Source organism: Tigriopus californicus, chromosome 7 (assembly GCF_007210705.1).
Source record: "Tigriopus californicus strain San Diego chromosome 7, Tcal_SD_v2.1, whole genome shotgun sequence".
Lineage (NCBI taxonomy): Eukaryota > Metazoa > Arthropoda > Copepoda > Harpacticoida > Harpacticidae > Tigriopus > Tigriopus californicus.
The window spans coordinates 2,695,294-2,717,303 of NC_081446.1; the positions used below are offsets into that span (position 1 = coordinate 2,695,294).

The following is a 22,010-nucleotide window of genomic DNA, read 5'->3' on the forward strand; positions in this document are numbered from 1 at the left end:
TTAAAGGAACTAGAAACTATACATCCACGCAAGAGCCATTGAAATGAGTCATCGAACTTTAAAAGCCTATGAAGTACAAGTAAAGCCTGCCACAGATTTACCTTTTAAAAGGTTCTATCTATTCAGGCCCATCCCCACTAAGTGCTTTTTCTGTTCCGCCTTTTACGACCTCATTAACTAGATAGATAATGCACCATTTTGCGAAGCTTCTTTGGTTTGACTTTTGCCCTAAAACCCAACTGAAAAAATGAATGAGAGGCCCTGTAACGACGCATTTCCATGTACTACTTGTGAATGTTCCATGGTCCATTTCCCCCTTGGAAAGACAACCAAATTGCGAGCCATTTTCACACATTACTCGAGCTGGAAAAAGTTGCTTCGGCCCCTGTTTCTGAGGTTTACAGTCCCTCGTCACCCCTTGACGAGGGTTCCCTGGAAATCTGAAAGGAACAGGGAGGACCTAGGTCCATTTGTAAGAGGGGAAGGGACAGGTAAATGATTGAACACCTCACTCTCCTTTCGTACCTGAAAAAATTGAATGACTGCATTCTCTACCTAAGTATCTCCTCGGTGGAGGTCTTGTATCCAGTCGTGATTGTGGATCTGTGGAAGGAACAACCACCCTTGTGAACAACAGGGGTTGTAAGCCGCTTTTTGGGGTTGTCTGGTCGAAATCGGCAGTACCCCAATCGGTCCAAGCTCACAAAATCGAGCTCAGGTTTCGCATCACGTAATCCAGTCAAACTGTCAAGCACGAGATGCCGGTGGTAAAATTTACTCGAAGTCAATCACAACAAGGCCGTGAATATGAGCGGGAAGTTCAAAAGCATACTGAAGTCCCACATGACTTTAAAAGTTTCCAGGTAAGGTGATGCTGATACTTTGAAAATCGGGACAAAACATTAATAGCTTTGATGCGGGGTTAATCCCAAGTAATACCTGTGTACTAGTAACTACTCTAGTCGGAGAAAGCTGGAAGCAAATCTGCGAGAAGTTTTTGTTAGCAGTTTTTTCGCCAGGGTGGTGTGGGCGCAAACTTTTTCTTTTCCCCCCCTTTTCTTTCGGATCTTGATGTTTGATTAGTTGAAGTTCTGTCTGGAAATTTTCGATCTTTATCGTCCTGTCGCACGAAATTCCTTGCGTCTTGTTGAAAGCCAGCCAAATTGCTCCATGTCAAATTGCTTTCCACACAATAGTTATGTCGTATCATCTGAAGTGATGAAACATTCATTTATAATACTGAATTAAGCTTGTCAATAAAATATCGCGTCCTTATGTAATCTTCTTCCATTTGTTAATTTAAGGTGAGACCAAATTGTAGATCCCGTTTCAATTCGAATATGAGTAATAAGTTTAATGCGGGAATCCGTAGACATATTGATTAAATTCGTACCTTTTACCATGAAAGAAACGTCGAGTGATTGGCCTCCGATTGTAGGTAGTAGTTGTAACGGAAGTTGGTGTCGGTCCAGTACCTCAATTCATTAACAATGGCATAAGCGTGTATACGGCAAAAGTTAAACGTATGAATTTGGAATAAATTCTCACCTTTTGTGATATATTTAAAGCTAATCAAGGCTCCTTAACTTATTGGAAATAGGTCATTACCTAGTAACTTAGAAAATGTCTGTACCCACAAACCACTCTTCATTTTGACAGTTTTTAACACAAATCTGAGACAGAAAGGCTATAAATAAGCCAAGTTCTTTGCTAATTGCTACATTTTCTTGCTTTTTTTCTTGCATCAAACAATCATAAAACATGAAATCTGAACAAAAGTCACACCTAGAATCTGAAGACAAAAACCATATCTTGGTCATAATGTAAAACATTTTTACATTTTTTAAAACGAAAGCATGTTAATTTAGATTTCCAGCTCAATAAGAATGCAGCCAGGCTTGACGATCTTTTCCTCTGGCAATTGCTGGATGTGATAATAAGGAATAAAAACATTGCAATATTCGACCTAAGCCTTCGAATGTCGATCGACGTCTAATCGATAAATGAATGAGGTAATGAAACTACAGCACCTGCCCGGAAATAACACACGGTTACAAGAGAGTTTTTTGCTCATTCATGACATTTTTCTTAATATTCCTTGAGACATGTAAACCAAAGATTATGGTGCCACTAAAGGATAATCATAACCATAACTTTGATAGAAGTCAAACAGAATTAGGAAAAAAGTGTGGTGCTGGGTAGAGTCACCAACTTCTAGAAATATTGATTGTGAAAAGGTTTTGTGCCAAATGGACATGCTCTGGGCCGGAATAGCTCTGAGTCCCTTTTCATAAATGTAAATCCTTGCACTGAAAGGCAGCTCACACTTGAGGCATTTTAAGTGTAAAGAGGCATCTTTAAAGCTATATTTACATTACTTATGAAGCTGGTCAAGAGGAGCATGAGGATTCAAATTTTATATTTCTAGTACAACATTACTTCTATTATCTCATGAGTTCTCTAGATCAGATTTTAGGGCCAAATTTGACCACGTGAATTGATTTGGCCAGATTTTTTATGTTCATCTTAAGTGCTAATTTTTGACAATATGAATGGCGCGACATTTTCTTCTCCCTTGTCCCATATCGAGAGGAATCCATGATAGAGTCACATTGATTATTTCCAGAAATAGATAAATGCTTATTAGGAATAGGAGTGTTATTTCTCTTGATTCAAGACTATCAGGTCACACTGCATCGGAGAAACCAAATGCCAACTAAAGGCTCTCTCATCCAAAAGGACATGCAACCCTCTTTAGTTGGACAATGATGAATATTATTGTTTCAGCCCACACGCTTCCATCGATGTCAGACTTTGGGGTTTCGCAATGGAATCCCAGTTCAAAAGAAACCAGTCTTGGGAATCGGCGGAGAGCGCTTGCTTCAAGACCTTTTGATTCAAGGTCAGGGAAAGGCTCGCCAGAAATACGAAGATATGGTCGAAGATCCCTTTAAGTAAGGAACATATCCAACTCCAATAATGCATTGCCAGGCAACCCAAGAAATGTGTTTTGGTCATGTCCGTTTAGGTTCAACCAAAAGCGAATCTATGGGCAAAGCAGGCCCAAATCGGCCCCGGCTTTCAGGCCCAAATTTTGCGACTTGGACCAAAAAGTCCTGAGATTTTTTGCCCACTTTGACGAGTGCGTTGGTGACGACTTTCGGCGGAGACTGGTTCACATCTTATACTATCTCGTTGATGATACCATGATGATAATTGAACCTCGAACCAAGGTAAGGGCACTTTTAGAGGTCGGATTCGTCTAATCTCGGTCTAGAATTGGATCGTGAAATGTTAAGGGAACCAAACCTAACAATTCCCTTCTAGAACTCGGGCCTGTACCAAGGTCTACAATTGAAACGGCATCGAGTTCCTTTGAACGATAGTATATTAGGTGAAGGATCGTTTTACCATTGGACCGACATCAAGATAGGTGAGGTACAAATTTCCTGGGAACATGAGGTGGACCTGAGTGGTGCATTTAATCTTTGCAGGAGAACCGTTGAAGATCTACGGACGAACTTATGTCGTTCGGTCTTGCGACGAGTTCACTCGAAAATATCTTACGGAGGAGGGAATGAAGGATTCCGATGAAAGCAAGACCACGGGGGAGATGATGGTTTCAAATTTCCCGCTAAAGATGGATATTCATCAACACGAAACACCAGAGAGAGCCAATTTCCAGAACAAAGATAATCCAAAGAGTTATCCCAAAGAGAACAAGTTGCGCAAGTTCTACGAAAATGACGGCAGGGTGTTAAGGTCAGGCTCTTCTTTTGTTTCTCCGTGTTCATTCTTATTTTTGCTGAGAAGAGGTTTAAAAAAAACCAAAATATAAATTCAACGAGTTTTGCCTTCCTCTTCAAATGATTAGATTTTCCCTTTTCCTTGGGATCGGATTCTCCCATTTGTTGACGGAGAAGCAACCACAAGTCCAATGCAATCATAAACAACTTGTTTTTACTGACCTTGCGCATTCTGCAGTAGCTTCTGAAAATAGGGGTTTTCAAATTTGAAGGAACCGTTTGCTATATTGAAAGACAAACAAAGAAACCCTTGTTTTGTTCCATTGTGGGTGTTCAATTCCCAGCTGTTGAACTTTTTTGGTATATCCAGGGGCAAAAACTTCTTTTCCCTTCAAACCCAAAGAGTTGTTGCCCTATTATTTTGCAAAAATTCCATTTAAGGTTCATGTGTCGAAGTGACTTGCCCAAATATCCGTTGGGTAAGAGTGGAGAAAAAGAGTTCATTCTTCACTTTTATCTGGCCGATGACACGGTCGAGATCCGAGAGATGCGATCCGAGCGGCCGCAATCAGCAGCTGGAGCCAAATATTTGAGGCGCCAACAAGTGCCCAAGACACCACCTCGAAGTGGTATGTAGAATACCTTTATATGAATGAATTATGCTCGTTTGATTAAATTATATAATACGCATACTGTATTCTATTTACAAGTGTATATATCAATTGAATCGTACGGCTGACTATATATTTCTTCAGATACTTGGCCGAAATCGGTTTTGTATACCTGAGATTCAAGTGCAATAGCGCGAGATCTTTTTCAAGCGCAAAAGGTTTGAATATCGGTGACAAGAGATAGAAATCATCAGAGAAAGTTATTTGGTCATCCTTCTACATATCTGCCTTTGGCTACCACCACCAACACTTGACGAATTAATGACATCCTATCATCTTCTTATAACAAATTGTCATCTTCTTAAAACATCATATCACCTTATCATATTTTACTTTATATATTGTAAAATTAACTTATTCTTCACCAAGCCATCACTTTTGATACACCATGAAAGTGGTTGGAGTGGTACAAACAATACACAATGATAGCAAGTTAGGATAGTTATTGAATGAGCGATTTTGGGTTGAAAATTTTGAACAGGCTTTCTTTCCCGAGCTCAGTCTTTGTTCAATCTGACCAGGGTGTACAGGACAGTAGCTCATAATACATATCGATTTGATTGGCGATTGGCAGGGTACGAAAATCTCAATTCAGATCCAATATTATTATGTGACACTATCCATTCTAGGATGCGACGAGTTTCCCTCATCTATTCCGTACTCCCCAGAGGATTTTTACCAATCTAAGGACTTCATTGTCGGGGAGAACGTGTCCGTTCTGAATAGAAGGTAAGTTGAAAAATCTGCCAGAATTATTTGATGAATTTTCAAATGGGTTGTTCATTTCTTTGTGATCAATGCACAACGAACATGCTCCTCATTTGATTTTCATTGTCTTGGTGTTGTTCGTGACGTCATTCTTCCATGGTCTTTTTGGTCCCAATTTACCTCCTCTGGTACTCTTTCCGATTGATGACCTCATGAAAAGTTCCAATTGCGGAGGAGGACGTGGGCTATCTGTATCTGCAAGTCGTCCATTCCTGTTCATCTGAGATGAAAGGCCACATGGTAGAAATGAGTTGAGGCATCGTGTTCAATTTTCCTCTTGGAGTCAAAGAAAAAGAAATGTAATCTGGACATCAAAAGGTTATATAACGTATTTCTCGTCAGAGAGAGATGGGGACATTGAAAAACCTTGACAGTCTCGTCAGGAGTCTGATGTAGCTTTTGCAATTTGAACAGCCCTTTTATTTTATTTTGACACCCGAAGGCCCTGTAAAATTTCTTCAGGTTGATCATCGACGATGTTTTGAAAGAAACTCATAAGGATGTACTTCAAAGTGGACTTTCCACAATGAAACGCTCCTATATACTAACAATTATTTTCTCTTCTTATGGCACCAAATGGTTTGGATGGACGCATGTCATGTGTCAATATGTCACAAAGACACGGCCTTCCTCTCATGCCACGGACATGGTTACGTCTGTTCCACTATTGAGAAACGGAATTTCTTCTATTGTAGGTTCTACATCTATGATTGCGACGCTTTTACCAAACAATACATTCAACATGTCTTGGGTAAGGAGGTAAAGCCGCAGAAGACCGTCACGTTGCCGTCACCAGAGCCTATTATTCCCGTCCCTGAGCAAACAATTGTGACCATAGGCAACCCTGAGGACTCGTTACAAAATTGTTTAAGACTCACGCCTAAGCCTCCTAAAAAGGATTTTAAAAAGTTTCTCGAATTCTCCGGCAAGGTAAGGCAACCAACACTTAGAAGTGGTGGGAAAAATGCACTTTTTGGTAATGAAAAATTGATTTCCTTTCAGACCTTGAGATTCGAAGCCAAAATCCACTCGCCATGGTTACACGACGCCAATAGAAAGTTTATTTTCACTTACTTCCTTTGCGACGACACAGTGAGCATATTTGAACGATTGCCTCCAAACTCCGGGAGATTTTGTGGTAAATACCTTGAACGTTCCAAGGTTGCCAAACCAGATTTGAAAGTTAACGGCGAAACGGATTTTTACTCCATCGATGACTTTTACATTGGTAAGCACGTAAATGTTTGCTAGCAAAATGTTCGAAGAGAGGTAAGGATTTTTTACGAAAGTTTCATAAGAAGGGCAAAATGACATTACCTGACCAATGACACCCATCTTAAGGAATACAAAATGGAAACTATTAGCTCCTGAGGGTGTCAGTAAAGATTAAGAAATCAAACGCTACCACTACGTCAGTATGTGGCTTTTCAACGAAGATCGAGGAAGCTATTAATTTTTACTTTATATGGCAAAGACTTTGACCAACACATCAACTTTTCCGTAGAAGTGACGTTTTGGTACATACTTCCTCTTCAGGGTCAATTTTGATCATTCATGGCAGAAAGTTCGAGATCGTTGGGGCTGACGATCGAGTCCTGAAATATCTGATTGACGAATCGGCTCGGAAGCCCCTCCCCGTCCGCAACACGTCCACTTTACGGCAATATTTCCAGGACAACGGCAAGCTTGGTCCAGATTCGCACGACTCGAATCCGGCTGAAGATGAAACACATGAGACTGAACGTAACCAAATCCGCTTTGACAACTATTCCCTATCAAATTCTGGCGAGGAAAATGACTAATTTCTCTATGTGTTACCTTTTGTAGTCCGCCCTGTCTTGTATAGTAGCCTTTAATCTATCCACTTTTAGCGCCAATCATTTGAAATTTTCACAGGCCAATTGGAAGAGCCCAAACAAAACGGACCAATCAGAATGCATGTTACATATCAGATCATAATAAACTCCCGAGCAAATAAGCAGCTTGTTGTTTGACAAATCTCCGATCAAAAATGTGTTTTAAGAAATAAGTGAGGCCAAGTTCTTGGCAATCCAGGTAAGCTAATCTTGAGCTGGTTTTCAACGCTTCGTCAAGGCCGAATAAACTATACCTATGAGGTTTCATAAGAGTGTCTTGTGATTCATAGGAAAAGGATTTGTCGATACCGGGGAAGAAACAGAGCGATCATGTTTCCCCCGAAAGCTCCAAAAGTTTTCTTAGAAAACCCCATCTCCAGGATTTGGTTTCAGTTTAGGCTTACATAACTGAATAAGATTATTTGGGCTTCCTTTCATGCATTTCTTAACAAACTGATGGCTAATCTTGGGCATTCTTATAGCAAGTTTCTATAGGATTTTTTGGGAGCTTGGCCACCATTGTTTCCACTTGAAATTATGGTGGAACCATCATGAGGACAATTGTTTCCAGGACTTGTCCACTGCTCTTACCTCGTTGGAAATATAATCAGTTGAACAACTATTGCGCGTGATCATTAGATAGATAAAAAATGAATGAAATGAGCAGGTGAACCTTGTGCTTTCCGCCTTTTGAAATGAATTATGAAACAACGGTTTTGACTGATGACTAGACCTCGGAATAAAAGATTAAAAGCCGGAAAAAAAACTTAGCATTTTTCTTATTTGAGTTTTCATTGGCTTTACTAATCACTGCTAAAAATGCAATCCCCGGCATAATCAAAATTAGAAATTATGATTTGTCTAGCCGTTGCCGCTTGAACTACATACAATATTTGGTCTACGAACGAATTTACTGTATCAAATTCAACTCCCCTTTTCTGTTTTGGAAAGTCTGCTAAGAAAGAGAGATTGCAGTTGAGCTACATCTACCGTCTTGAGTTTGATCTGACCCAAAATTATTTTTTGAACAAAATCGCCCTCAGCACTAAAACAGTAGGCTCCAGAAGAGAGTCAATTTGTTTACCATGACATCTATGTTTGCAGAATTACACCTTTTTTGCACATTTCTACACTTTTTTTTCGCAAATTTCTACATGTTTTTTCATGTTTCGACAACTTTTTTTTTCATGTTTTCTCAACTTTTTCGCGTTTGCTCAACTGAATAAAATTATGTCGGCTAAAAAGGCAACTTTTTTATTCGAGGTCTACTGATAACTTTCATGACTGCGATAAGCAATATTGATCCTCCAACATACTGCATTTTCTTAGAATTCAAGAAATTTTACGTTCTTGCTGTTTAGTCCAATTGGCTTGAAATATATTGATGATTTTTTCTACAATTTCATCAATATCGGATTATTCAAGCAATTTTCTTAATGAAATCTCAGGATAAAAACAATCATTTCAAATAATTTTTACACGGGGTTACCATGGTTTTTATTTAGAGCTCTGTTTTGCAATCAGGGATGAGAAATTGTTTTTGACCATTTCGACCACCTGGTGGCAGAAAATGGCAAAAAATAGAAACATTTGACACATTTACAAAAAAAAACCATCTTTTTTAATTATACTTGCAATCGTTTTCACGTCTGACTGTAGCCTTGGCATGCTGGGAAAGGGACTTTGGGAATCCCTGTGAGCATAAAACAAGAAATATCACTCAAGTCTGAAGGAGTTTGAATTTTGCCACAATAATTGGTCATGAACAGGGATACGATGAGGGAAGTCTATTTTTTGTCTAATTGTCTTTTGATAGTAAAGGAAATTGTTTATCTGACCCATTCAAATATCATTCCGACGTCAATGACTAGATGTACATTCGTTTTGGCTACTATTTAAATATATGGATAATAATCATGTTATCCTGCTACCAATATTTTCCATGTGGAAAGGATAGAGGACCTCCGGTTCACCATCGATGTCACCTCAGGCACCGCAATCTGATCCAGGCATCTGAGGTGGAAATGCCATTCAGATTTCGGTTCTCTTTTGCAAATGCTATCTGAGTCACAACTGTCATAAAGGGACTCCGTGACACACCACCTGCGAGGAATGTAAATGGTATACCCACATTGGTGGTTAAAATCCCATATGGAAGGTGGTCAGCACAAAGTTGTGTGGAGTGGGACCGCATGCCAGTGAGATAAACGTTGTTCTCCACCGATTAGTTGGCGGTGCTCATTTTTAAATTTGTGACAAACTATTAGAAAGGTTGGGAGGGACACCTCAAAGGCTATTAATATCGTGTTAGGTTAGGTTAGGTTAGGTTTGATAAGGTTAGGTTAAGTTTAAAAAAGTAGCACCGCCAACTAATCGGTGGAGAATAACGTTTACCTGCCAGTGAAGTATTGAGTCCGCCAAGGTTTGATTTTGGGACCCCTTTTGTTCCTGGTGTTGATGGCTGACATTCCCCTTCGTCTCAACGTTAGCCACAACAACAATGTCAGTTATGCTGATGATGTCACCATCTGGGCTGTTGGTGATCAATATGAAGTCAAAGCTGATCCACGTTAGCATAGCTGTCCCCGGCTGATCTTCAAAATGCAAGATACTTTTTTCAAAAATGCTGTTTCTTATGATGACACTCTTCCTATTATAGTCCATCAAATCAGGCCAAAAGAAATATACTCTAGCTCGTTGTTTGCTTATGGAAAGCAAGACAATAAGGTGCAAAAATCTCGGTTTTTATTGAAAGCAAACGAGCAAAGAATGTTACATGATTAACTTAAATCCACGGAAATGATGCCCGGTGTTCATCCCCTCAAAAACCACAAACCTATAACCATAGTCCTCCACGTCTATACTTGTGTTTGGGTTTCGAACAGATTGCATGACTTTCACTACTTCTGTTGAAACAACGCAATCGCCTTTGGATGTTTCTCACACATTCCAACCAGCAAGTTTCTCAAAAACTGTATTCACTGGATTGTGAGCCGCTCGTTTTCTAGCCATAGCACGAGCAATCTCCACGGTTAATTCCTTTTCACTCATGTGCTTTCGGCGGGATCGGAAACTAAGGCCATAACACGAATGTTTTATTCGTAAATATATTGTCGGTTTTCGACCTTTCCATCCACTTCGAATGTCTGGCTTCATTGACTTCATAGGAGTTCTCGGAGTAGTTTTGGTGTCATATCGTGAACCGTGGCTATTCCTGTCAGTTTCAACATTCGGCTCAATTGATTTTCCTGGGCCGCTTTTGGTCGGCTGGGTCTTGCGACTTTGAGATCGGCGATGGTGGAACTTGGTTGTCCCTATTTTTGTTCAAGATTTGTAAGAGCAACAAACGTTTTTTTGTTTTGCCAAAGGTAATGGCTTAGATTCAATTGTTCTGTTCGGATGCACGTCAAAAGAGAAAGAAGATTCTGACCCGACAGCTTTAACAATTGATTCTTGATCCAAAGTTGATTGGTTCATTTTTAAGGCAAAGAAGGGTTCTCCTTTGACGTTTTTAGCATTTGATTCCTCTTCACGAAAGAAACGCTGACGTTTGGATTTTGCCACTGGTTTTACAATGGACTTGATTGCTGCATTATGTCTTTGAATATCAAAATGGATTGAAACTTCTTCTTTTTCAAAATGTTCACTTGATTCTTGAACTGGAGTAACAACTTGGAGTTGGGATTGTGTTACAGTTCGTTGCTCTAATTGGCTCTTCTCGTCCAATCCGTTGACATCCATGGCAAAGAGGGATACTCCTTTGACGTTTTTAGCATTTGATTCATGTCCATTAGGGACTAGCTGACGTTTGGATTTTGCCACTGGTTTGACAATGGGCTTGATTGCTGCATTATGTCTTTGAATATCAAAATGGATTGAAACTTCTTCTTTTTCAAAATGTTCACTTGATTCTTGAACAAGAGTAACAACTTGAGTCTTGAATTTTGACCTTAATTCCGGTGATAAATTTCAATAAGCAGTTTTGTCTGTTGCTGATTGATTCTCCACTTCTGTGTGTTGTCAATGCAATAAAGCCTGACATGGCGGCATTCTTTCTGCCACTTCAGTCTCATTCAAATATATTTTGCTAACTTTCTTATTCGGATTGAGAACTCAAAGAAACTGCCATCATCAGGGGCTCTATATCTCCAAATTTTAATTTCCGATATCTCTTTATGCTCTAAGAGCAGAAAGAATATCGTGATTTAACGCGCCTTTCCCACCAATCATCTGGATACACAATATAGCAACAGCAAGTATCCTTTCTGTTTTGGGTACTGATTTTAGTTATGTTTGATCAGCCAGGTGGGCCTTGCATATGATGTCGGGTCTTTGTAAAACAGTGCTTTCGGTGTGGTGAGCGTTTAAAACTTTCCTTGAAGAATGTCAGGGTGGAAGATTCAACCGGGGTCCGCTCTCTTGATAAGGCGACTACGCCAAAACCACAACTTCTCCTTCTCCTTATAAGCAAGCATCTGGCACCGTTGTTTGACCTGCAGGTTGAATTTGTTTTGGGGCGAGTCCGAATTTATGTCCAGGTGTACTCAAGTTTTCTTCAAGAATTTAGACTAATTGACAGGCTTGTAATTATAGATTTGAATTTTATTCATTGGATGTTTTCTGAAAACGGACCGTCATGAACGGCCCATGTAAGATGCTAGCCCTTGATAGATAATTGAATTTGACAAAATCATATCAAAGTGGGACTTTGGACGGGAAGGACAAGAGTCCTCCACCGGACTTCAGCGGGGCCAGAGTCCGCTTTCCACAAAAAGTTGAACTTGGTGATAAGTCCTGAAGCCATATTCTAGCACTTGGACAAGCTGAACTTGGGACATGTATTTTCACAAAAGTAAATACACATTTCATCATAGGAGGCAAATTGTTAAGGTCGAGGGATCCCTTAGTGACATACATGATGTCAAGTCGGTTGTTCCCCAGGGCTCCATCTGAGGGCCCCTCCTTCTTATAATATTCGTTGTCCCGCTTCAAAAGTTTAGGATTACTGCCAGTCTCTCTTCTTATTCTGACGATACTAAGTTAGTTTCTGGTAGGAATGGCCAAGACTTCACTAGCCTTTCAAAGGACCTAGAAACAATCTATTCTTCGGTTACTCAGAGTAATATGACCCTGAACTGAATGAAATTCCGCTCAATGACGTTTGGGCCAACTCCTTTGAATACTCCACTCGTAGATAATGGAGGTACAGACATTGAGCAGGTCTCGTCTATGAAAGATTTAGAACTCGAAGAGAAAGATGAAATACCCTGTAGGGACTTTTGAGGTCAATGGGGAAGCCATGGACAAAGTAGTGTCTATGGCCAACATCTTGGAGATAAGTTCTCTAGTGTGTTTTCAACCCCGCTGAGTTTAGAAGCAACAGCTCATTGCTCTAAAGATGAGTCTGTTGAGATTGACAAGGCCTGTCAATTTGAGCTCTTAACTGATCTTGTAGTCACAGATCAAGATGCTTTAGAGGCCATAAAGGGCTTGAGGCTTTCGAGCTCTCCTAGTCCTGATAGTGTGACATCTCAGTTTCTGATTAGATGCTCTCTGCTTCTTGCTCCTGTTTTCTCGTACTTGATGCGTTGCATCTTGGATCGGGGCAGGTTTCCATCTAACTGAAGTAAGCGTACGTTGTTCCAATTTTTAAAGCGGGAGACAAGTCGCTCCCCAGTAACCATAGGCCGATTTCTCTCGATTCAAATATTGCAAAGGTGTTTGAGAAGATCATGAAGTCCAAACTTGTTGAATTTCTTGAAGTCAATGAAGTCCTTCCTCCTAGCCAGCACGGGTTCCGAGCACATTTTAGCACGGTTACCCAACTGAATGAGCATGAACTGTGGAGCAGGTCATTGAGGGACTGGAAAGGAACGAGTCAGTTGATGTTGTCTATCTAGATTTTGCCAAGGCCTTTGATAAAGTAGATCATGGCCTTTTGTTAAATAGACTTCAGGACATTGGGATCCAAGGCAAGGTTCTCAATCGGATAAGAAGCTTCATTCAGGATAGGAAGCAAATTGTTAATGTCGAGGGATCCCTTACTGACATACACGATGTCAAGTCGGGTGTTCCCTAGGGCTCCATCTTAGGGCCCCTCATGTTTATGATATTCGTTGCCCCGCTCAAAAGCTTAGAATTGCTGCCAGTCTCCCTTCTTATTCTGACGAAGTTAGTTTCTGGTAGGAATGGCTAAGACTCCACTAGGCCTTTCAAAGGACCTAGAAACAAACTATTCTTCATTTACTCAGAGTAATATGATCCTAAACGGAATGAAATTCCGCTCAATGACGTTTGGGTCAACTCCTTTGAATACTCCACTTGTAGGTAATGGAGGTACAGATATTGAGCAGGTCTCATCTATGAAAAATTTAGGTGTAGTCCTCCAAAATAATGGAAAGTTCTATGAGCATATCCAGTTGAAGGTGGGTAAAGCTTTTCAAATGTGTGGTTGGATATATCGCACGTTTAAGAACAGAGGTAGCATCACGATGCTAACTCTGTACAAGTCGATTGTTTAGCAACATCTCGAAAATGCTTCACCCATTTGGGCTCCAATGAGTTCAGCAGGTTTACTTACAAAAGGTCCAACAAGTCCAAATATGCTTCACTAGGAACATCACAGGAATGAGAGAGCTCTCGTATTGAGAGAGATTAAAAAGGTTGGGACTGTCTAATGTTCAGAGAAGATTTGAAAGGTATCTGATACTGTGCGTCTTCAAAGGCATCCATGAGCTTTGTCCAAACCCAGGATTTAGGGTCAATTCTAGAGACCGTAGAGGCTTAATGTGCGTTTTGTGAGCACCTTCAAGCCCTCGAGAATCCAGGCTAGTTCGAACAATGAAGTCCACATCTCTTCTTTCTCGGGCTCCTTCATTGTTTAATTTGCTTCCCTCTGATATTCGTAGGGAATACGTAGGCCTTGTTGATCCGGTAGCATCTTTCAAGTCAGACTTGGATTTTTTTTTAGATAGCATTCCAGATCAACCCTACATTCAAGGACTAGCTCGGTCTGCCAACTCAAATTCGTTGGTAGACCAATTGTCATATAAAGATTGAAAGGGAATAAATAGACGAATTTAATAGTACTGGGGATTACATTCTCTGTTGCGGTTAGGAAAGCCCGTGAAAAAATAAACCAAATAATAATAATAGTTTAGCAAATTCTTGAACTGATCATAGAATAAATAAATAGTTCATTTGGAAGCAACTGTTCAAGTATGCAAACAAACAAATGTATAGCAAAATGGTATTCTTGGCCTCCGTCAAGTCTCAAAGGCTTTCCGATTATTGTAGTACAACGATTCAAAGAAATGTGAACAAACTCCCCGTTGTTCGAATATTTCTTATTAGAAAGTGGCCTTCATTTCGAGAGCGTGCTCAATAAAGGCCAAGTTATCGAAGATCATGAGTGTGGTTAGTAGTGTGGAAAATCGCGCTAAAGAGGAACTTTCCAAGAAAGTGGAACTAATGAATGTCACACTTGAATGCAGCCTCAAGTATTCCAAGAACCATCTATAAGGTGGCTCTTGGCCTTGCTACCAAGGGATATCTGGTAGATTAGTGGACGAGTAGAAACCATTGAGAGCGAGAGACAGAACCGTTTCAGATGAATACTCGATGGTAGTCCCAGAATCTGTGGGATGTCTTAAGCATTATGAACAAGACAATGTTTCCTGAAATCAACATCCAAAGGAAGGACGCGTATGTTAATTATGGGAACAAACTGGATCCAGCTGGATTGAAGCATGCTGTTCCCTCATGATCCAATGTGTTTCCTTGAGCGGTCTCAATGAACTCGAAAGCCTGTGAAGCTTCAAGCAGACTGTCCGTCAACTTTGGGTCTATCATTTTCTCTGCGCTTGATGGCCATTTTTCTACCTCTAAACACGTTCTTGTCTGGATCAACTGATTCCATCTCATCTTTAATCAAGAATAAAATCACTGCACTCATCTTTAATTAAGAATAAAGTCACTGCAACCATATCTCGTGATAAACAATAAACAATATCACTTGTTTCATGGTTCCAATTAACTTAGAATGAGGAACAAAGATGCGACGGTTGAAGGTCCACTTAACTTTTTGTGTTCCAGTTGCACGACTAGAATGCATTTTAAAGGCAAGAGAGTTCCAAAAATACCCTCGTTAAGGCTTACCCCGATTATTGCTAAGCCTGGACACCGTTGCCGAGGAGTCTCGGAGGTAGATGGAAAAAAATCAACCTAGAAACGAATTGACGTCATTCCTCGTGTGAGTTGGACAGACTTTGCTCAGATATCCAATATCCTATTTTCATCTTTTACTGGACCCATAAAGAGACGTTTGTCTCCAAGTTTGCAAAACTATGTTTCATGCAATGAAGCTTCGTGAGTTTGGCATTGAGATTGATCTCCGTCCTTATCGACATTCATCTTTTATTTGAAGTTCTATTGTAGGAACATTGATCGGCTTGGATTTTTCAAACCCTCCTATGAGATTGATTTCAATTCCTAAAATGAAGACCAGGATTTCATTTTTAAGTGCAAGAATCTATTATTTGCTTTTGGCTTAGCTGATATCGAAATCGATAACTGTTTGCTATTCGTTTAATCAATCAATACGTAGTTCGTCGGCATTGGTGACAAAGACAGTTCATGAGGAGTAGACCTCGGAAAAAAAAGTTACCTTTATTCATTATTTTGTAAAGTTGAGAAAACTGTGGGAAAACAGTGGAGAAAATACGAAAAAAAGTTGTCAAAACTTAAAAAGGGTTTTAAAGGTGCAAATATGCAAAAAAAATACCAATAATGCTAAAAGGTTAGTGCACACCCTCTCGAATTTCTGCTCGACACACGAACATTTTTTCTCGGAGTCTAGTGATAGGTAAGAAAAAGGCGTATTTCACTTTGTTCTATGAACCATGCCCTAAGTTGTCTGAGCAAAAGTGTCTCAGATTTTTGCACGTTGATATCAATTGGTATTGATTTTATTAACCGTTCCTGGACAATGATTTCAGGATGCTTCAAAACAAAATATGAACCTCACCTTAAAATTTACAGGTATGAGTCTGCTTTGAAATTCATTTTTTCTTTTCATGGATTTAAGGGCAAGTCGTTTTTTTCGCAACCAAAGAACAAGAAAACCGTGACAAACAACAATCCAGCCATTTTTTGCCTCAAAAAGCCACCAAAATACTTGGATAATCAAGCATATTGGAATCTTTTTTCACCTTTTTGAAAATTAGCTTCATGTTTTCGGAACTTATTTTGACTGTTTTTCTTACCCTAAAAACAAACTATTTTTCTAATAAATCATGATTTTTTTTTCTCCCACCCTTAGTGCTCAGTTTAGTTTCTAGGACTAACAGCTGAACATTTATTTATTTATTTTGGAATGCTCTCAACAACCTGCAAATATTAATGTATTCGAACGCAGTCTCATTTGATTGATATGCTCTAGCTATATTTGAAACGCTATTATGATTCCATCGACTCGCTACAGAAAAGATTATTAAGCCATTAATTCAAGATTTGCCAAGTCCTTTTCTACATTTTCCTTCCTTCCACGTGCCCCGAATTCGTCGTTGCAAAGTCTGTTTTCTTCTGGGAGCATGCATCAATCCTAGAAAGTCTAATGTTGTCATGGGCTGGGTTAGTCAATGGAATTTAACCCACTTGAACACATTTCGCTATTTCTTTGTCGCGAAGAGCCAGAAGTATCACATGTCGAGTGGCCGCCGCTTTGTCTAGGACATTTTCTCGTTTGGAAAGTTGTCCTAAAGGTCAAAATAGCGCCCGCAGAGAGTCCACAACATAGCCTTCGTTGCGTTGTCCCCGTTCAGATTGAGATGTACTTTCCCGACTGTTTGTCTGCAAATGTTGAGCCCTAAATTTAGACTCAAGGATTCGGGGGAACTCCCCGGAGGTCATTCTTGTCACACGATCTCAGGGTTGTCACCTTGGAACTATCGTTCGGCACACTCCGCGATTGCTTAATTCCTTTTGCACAAAATTTGGCCAGGTTTGATACGGAGTTGCCTGCATTTTTGCGGCTTTTATGTTCAATGACATCACGAGCACTAGATTTTCATTATCATCTAATGGAGAGTTATGCACCCGGGAGAGGTAGCCTGTTGTGCATAATATGTAAATGATAAGGAAATAAAGAAGCCAAACCAATTCTGAATAATTCAATCAAGCTTTGTGTTACGTTCCAGTGTTGAAGTGCGTTCCAAAAAGTGGGCTAGCTTTGAGATGAAATTCGGTGAAAGTGCTCATCGTTGGGTCCGCGCAGCCTTTTGGCGAGAGGTAAGGCTGCTTTTTAAATCTTTAATACGATTATCGATACGAACTTAACGATATTTCTGATCTGAAGAGAAGACGCCACGATGACAAATTGCTCTAATTTCAAAACATTTTTGAAAGTGGTCATGAACCATAGGAATTTGGATTCAGATGCTACATCGTAGAGATTGTAGAAGCAATTTGAACGCGAGAATACACATATTCAAATGGAACAAACGGCAGGTCACTATAAGACCATATTCCAATTTCAGCTTGATCGAACAACTGGATTATACCCTTTTAAAGCTCGATACGTGAACATGAGGCACAGAATGAATGCACCAGCCTTTTTCGGGCAATCAATTACCAAAAGATGATTGGTTCATGCTTTTGTGCAGAGTTGCTTAGTGGCCTTTGAAGAGGTATAACTTTTGACTCACTCATTCAATTGAGCTGAAAGACATAATATAAATATGATAGCGAACTGAGATCAGTATCATATTTGTTATATTGTAATCACCGATAGCAATTTACATTTACTACTACTCATTCTCCCTTCATCACACTCGCCATAGTTGCATTTTCCTTATCATACATCCACTTACGAACCCTAAATATCTAGCCACCAGCCTTAAGTTCATTCTCGACCCTAGAATCCTCGTCCAAATTCCACTTGTTCATGATATGGCGCAGGTACAGGGTTAGGCACCTTTGCGGTTCAGATTTACTGTCGATTAAGAGTCCACGTACTTGAAAAGACATATTTTCGCCTAAATATGGAAGAAATACGTATATGGGAGGCAGAGTTGAAGTGGGAAAATGCACTGAAAACGATCTTTTTAATTTTGATTTCGGCCATTATTGAAAAATGAGCAATTTTTGTTAATATTTACAATACTTCATCTTAAGATGTTACAAAGAAACTTGGCTCTAAAGATTTTTTTTTCAACCAAAGAGGAAAAACATTTCCCTCCTTCAAAAGTTTGGTTTGCATTAGAAAAGCCTTGATTGGCTTAGTAGTAAACATTTCACTTTCCTTATTTTGTATATGTTTCAATCCGTAGAGCCTGCCTTTCCATATTTTAGTGTTATGTGATACGAGTGGAAAAATGAAAATTAATCTATATTTGTGTTCATGATATCATTCAATATTTTATTTAAATGTATCATATGAGGTGCGTCTTATAATTCAAATGCAAAATGCAAAACGCAGTCGTGGAATATATAGAGCAGTATGTTTTTGTACTGACTCATTTGCCATTTGACTTCAAGGCAGGAACGCTCAGAATTGCATGAGTGCTATAAAAACATCTTTTATGAAGAATTTATGCATTAGGATAAAAGTTCAGTATTTTATCCCCAGAAATTCAAGAGCACAATTCCGTCGTTCCAACTCTTGTAATTTTAGTTTTCTGGGTTATGTTTTAACAATAATAGAGCTGCTAGTCAAATGTTGCTTCATTGTAATCCAGCAGTTTACTTCATTGCATTCAAAGTTTGACTTGACTCTACAATAATGTAGAAAATTACCTTATTAACGTTGTCAGACCAAGATTCAAGTATGTTTTTTATTGGAAAGGGTGAGAAAGTTGTGTCTTTGAATCAAGATTTAATTCAAATTATGTGAAAGTATTTCGAAGTTTTGCGACGTTTGGGGCTGGTCTTTCTTTTTTTTACATAGGGTGTTTACTTATGGTTGTCCAATCCATAACCCTTTGGAAGCTATGGCATTTGTCCTTAGGCTAATTTCTTCTTACATTAAAAAGTGCCTTCTATTATCTTTTGTTTTGGGCTGTAAGGGGGACTGAAGCCACGTCTTAAACAATCTAAATCGAGCACTCATAATTGCTCCTACCCCTGCAAAACTGACGGTGTTGACCAAGCCGAGAATTTTTAACTGGAAAGTCAACGTATTCCCCCATTTATGTTTCAAATGTTTTGGCAACTTTTTTAAATATTAGTTCAGCGCTAAATGCACTCAACTACATTGCCAGTACCAAAATTCAGCTGAAGACTTGAATAATTCGTGAAATAGTTGACAATACGAGGATTTTAAAGAAAAACCAAAGCTAGGGACTAGCTTTCGTTTCCCTGGAAGAGAATCCAGATTTGTCATTTTCTGCAGAGATGGGCAAAAATAATTTAAGCTTCGAGAAAGTGCGACACAATTTCTTTGCTGCCTTTGCGGAAGACTTTTGACGACTTCTCACTTTCCCAAAGAGATCCAATTGCAATGGGAAATGTCCACAACTCGAATCAGTTTCTGCTGACACCAAACATTGTGTATTCTAGGATTGTGCAAGCTCTTGATTTGCCATTTTCGAATGTCGAGAATGACGCAAAAGCTACTCTGGATATCATTTGGAACTAAGTATGTGAGGATCTGCAAAATATTAAGGCTTTTCGAGGTATTTAATTCGTTCATTCCAGTTGAGACCGATTTTTGGGTTATCGAGAGGACGTGATTTATGTACATTTATAGCCAAATTGTGCGCATAGTCATAACAGAAGTTTAATGACAATCTCATTGTGTTACGAGTATTTTTCTGTCGCCCATCCCTGAATTGATTCCTCAAGGTATTTTGATTGTCGAAATTACATACAAAGTATCCATAAAAATAAACTGTGTCTGCCCTATGAGATGGCTTGGAAAACATTGGTTGGTGTAAACGTGTTCAATCCGTGCCACTCGAAAAGAAAGACATTCACTCCGATAAGAGTGCTAGGCATAGAAAATTAAGACATTTGATTGATTTTCGGCCCTATTGCAGCAAGTAATTCGCGGGGAAACCTTGCGAAGTAGGTTCCCCATCCCAGTGTTGCTGACCAAATGGGGACTGACTCTGAAAGTAGGCCAGATAATCTGGTTCGAAAAGGAATCCAGGGCTGCGATTCAGGAAATCTCAGTGAGTCGTGACCTAGAGATCGTGGTTTTGGACCTGATTGTGGTTGATGCCAATGGAAGGAAGAACCGCGGCGATCACTTGACCCTGAATATACAGGAGTTGGATCGAAGCCTTCATCATGCCAACGAAAGACCAACGTAAGCAGACAAGATGGTTTGAAATGTCAAATCATCTTTTAGTACAAACGTGCCTCTTGAAGAAGCACACTTCTTCGGTTACTGATCGTGACCTTATTTTGCCCATTTGAATGTAAAGGTCAATTAGACTGCATAGAAGGAGGGGATTCATTAGAAATTGGCCATTCCCCAATCTATCCATGACTTTACCATTAGTCAGACGGGTGATTTGGTTTTTTTTCCAGATTCCTCCGAAGTGTGCTCAATGATGCTCAAGGGATCCTTCTTCAAATTGGAGCTTATCCCGAATCCATCCGTCGATTTCTACGGAAACATCAACTGACTGCTCTGATTCGGAAAAATGTTCAGATAGCCCTTCAAGGTGAGCGTGACATATCTATTTTTGTTGTCTGCCTTCTCTACCTAATTCCTGAGGTTCATTCATTCTCGTTGCTCTGTCATCTTATCCGACCAATCTTTTCTACCCACTGTCACTGAAGGGCCGCTATTCAGTACTTCTAACACACAGAAATTTTCAGCTCTCTACGTTTATGGAGAGAGTTCACCAATCTCAAGAAGGTGAAGGATAAACATTGGTCGGGCAAATAGGGTCTCTAGTATCTCTACAGGGTTCAAGAGCGACACGACCTTGGATGGGGTTTAGTGCGTGATTGATTGACTCTCTTACTGATGAAATGAATGTATTGCCTTTCAGGGTTTGCTTCCATGCACGATTTCTCCTTGGGTCCAACGGACTTTGCTCATGATCCACATATTTTCGGCTTGGAGGCCTCGACTCTCTTCTCTTGTGATCACCATATCGAGGAATATGCGTCCCATTCCTCACTCATGGACATTCTGCTCAAACCTAATTGGGATTGGCGACCTGTGGCCTCGAATGCGGGTTTCCGCATCGTTCTCACATTCCGAATGTGGATCGATTGCGAAGGATTGATCCGGATGTTCGTGCATGTCGAGCAATGCCATGGGGAACCCGATGCCAGATGGGACATGATGGACCCTTTGACGCCTCGCCAGATTTATCTGGCTCTGAACCGTTCCCTCACCCATTCGATCCAGCCGAGTAGTAGTCCTTCGAATCCCCATTCTCATGTGAGAGGGTGCTCAAGAGAGACTCTGAATTGGGCGGGACAGGATTTGAAGAGGGATCCCCAATGCTATCCCGGTGCTACTAATTCATTAGACTACGATGAGATCATTGAAGATCTGGAAGACAAACAACCCTTGCCAGATGTCACGGTTTCTAGCGCGGAGGAAGCTATGGAACAAGTACCAGATCCCGGTGATCCTCTGGCTTCCTCCAGTTTTACCTCTGACCACCCAAGTGTAGTGCAGCGTGTCTCCAAATGCTCCAAAAATGTGAGCTGGGAACAAGGTCTGACTTTGGATGAGACCGCGGGTTTATGACATGAAACCGGAGGGGATATCGGATTAGATCATGCGTCCTCTCCATCAGCCCAGTCTTCCCAAGCACCTCTTACTGAACATGATGCCTGTGAAGCAGCTGCCAATGCAAAAATCGACTCGACCGTGGACAAACAAGAACCTCATATAGACTTGGATTTGTCCTTGGATCATCAAAGTGATACGAACAGTTTGCGAAGTCGAAGTAACCGAAGTCGAACCACGGCTTTCAGTAACTTGAGTCGCATGAGCGGACAAG

The 22,010-nt window shown here is 40.1% G+C and overlaps 2 protein-coding genes and 1 long non-coding RNA gene across 3 annotated transcripts; 2 read left to right on the forward strand and 1 right to left on the reverse strand.

Moving 5' to 3' along the window:
• The first annotated feature begins 517 nt into the window (after positions 1–517).
• On the forward strand, positions 518–7,006 carry LOC131884151 (EF-hand domain-containing protein 1-like). The gene is made up of 10 exons (XM_059231819.1): positions 518–863; positions 2,788–2,954; positions 3,029–3,233; positions 3,328–3,433; positions 3,495–3,762; positions 4,188–4,375; positions 5,047–5,146; positions 5,881–6,115; positions 6,188–6,413; positions 6,722–7,006. The coding sequence occupies exons 1-10, from the start codon at positions 759–761 to the stop codon at positions 6,985–6,987; spliced, it is 1,866 nt and encodes a 621-aa protein (XP_059087802.1). The 5' UTR covers positions 518–758; the 3' UTR covers positions 6,988–7,006.
• Positions 5,145–7,145, reverse strand: LOC131884154 (uncharacterized). The gene is made up of 3 exons (XR_009373690.1): positions 7,004–7,145; positions 6,711–6,901; positions 5,145–5,999 (listed from the first exon to the last, which is right to left on the reverse strand). It is a non-coding gene; the product is annotated as an uncharacterized LOC131884154 (long non-coding RNA).
• LOC131884152 (uncharacterized) lies at positions 7,134–21,757 on the forward strand. The gene is made up of 5 exons (XM_059231821.1): positions 7,134–7,240; positions 17,238–17,328; positions 20,076–20,347; positions 20,572–20,708; positions 21,042–21,757. Exons 2-5 carry the CDS (start codon positions 17,275–17,277, stop codon positions 21,752–21,754), a joined length of 1,176 nt encoding a protein of 391 aa, XP_059087804.1. The 5' UTR covers positions 7,134–7,240; positions 17,238–17,274; the 3' UTR covers positions 21,755–21,757.
• Positions 21,758–22,010: the final 253 nt, after the last annotated feature.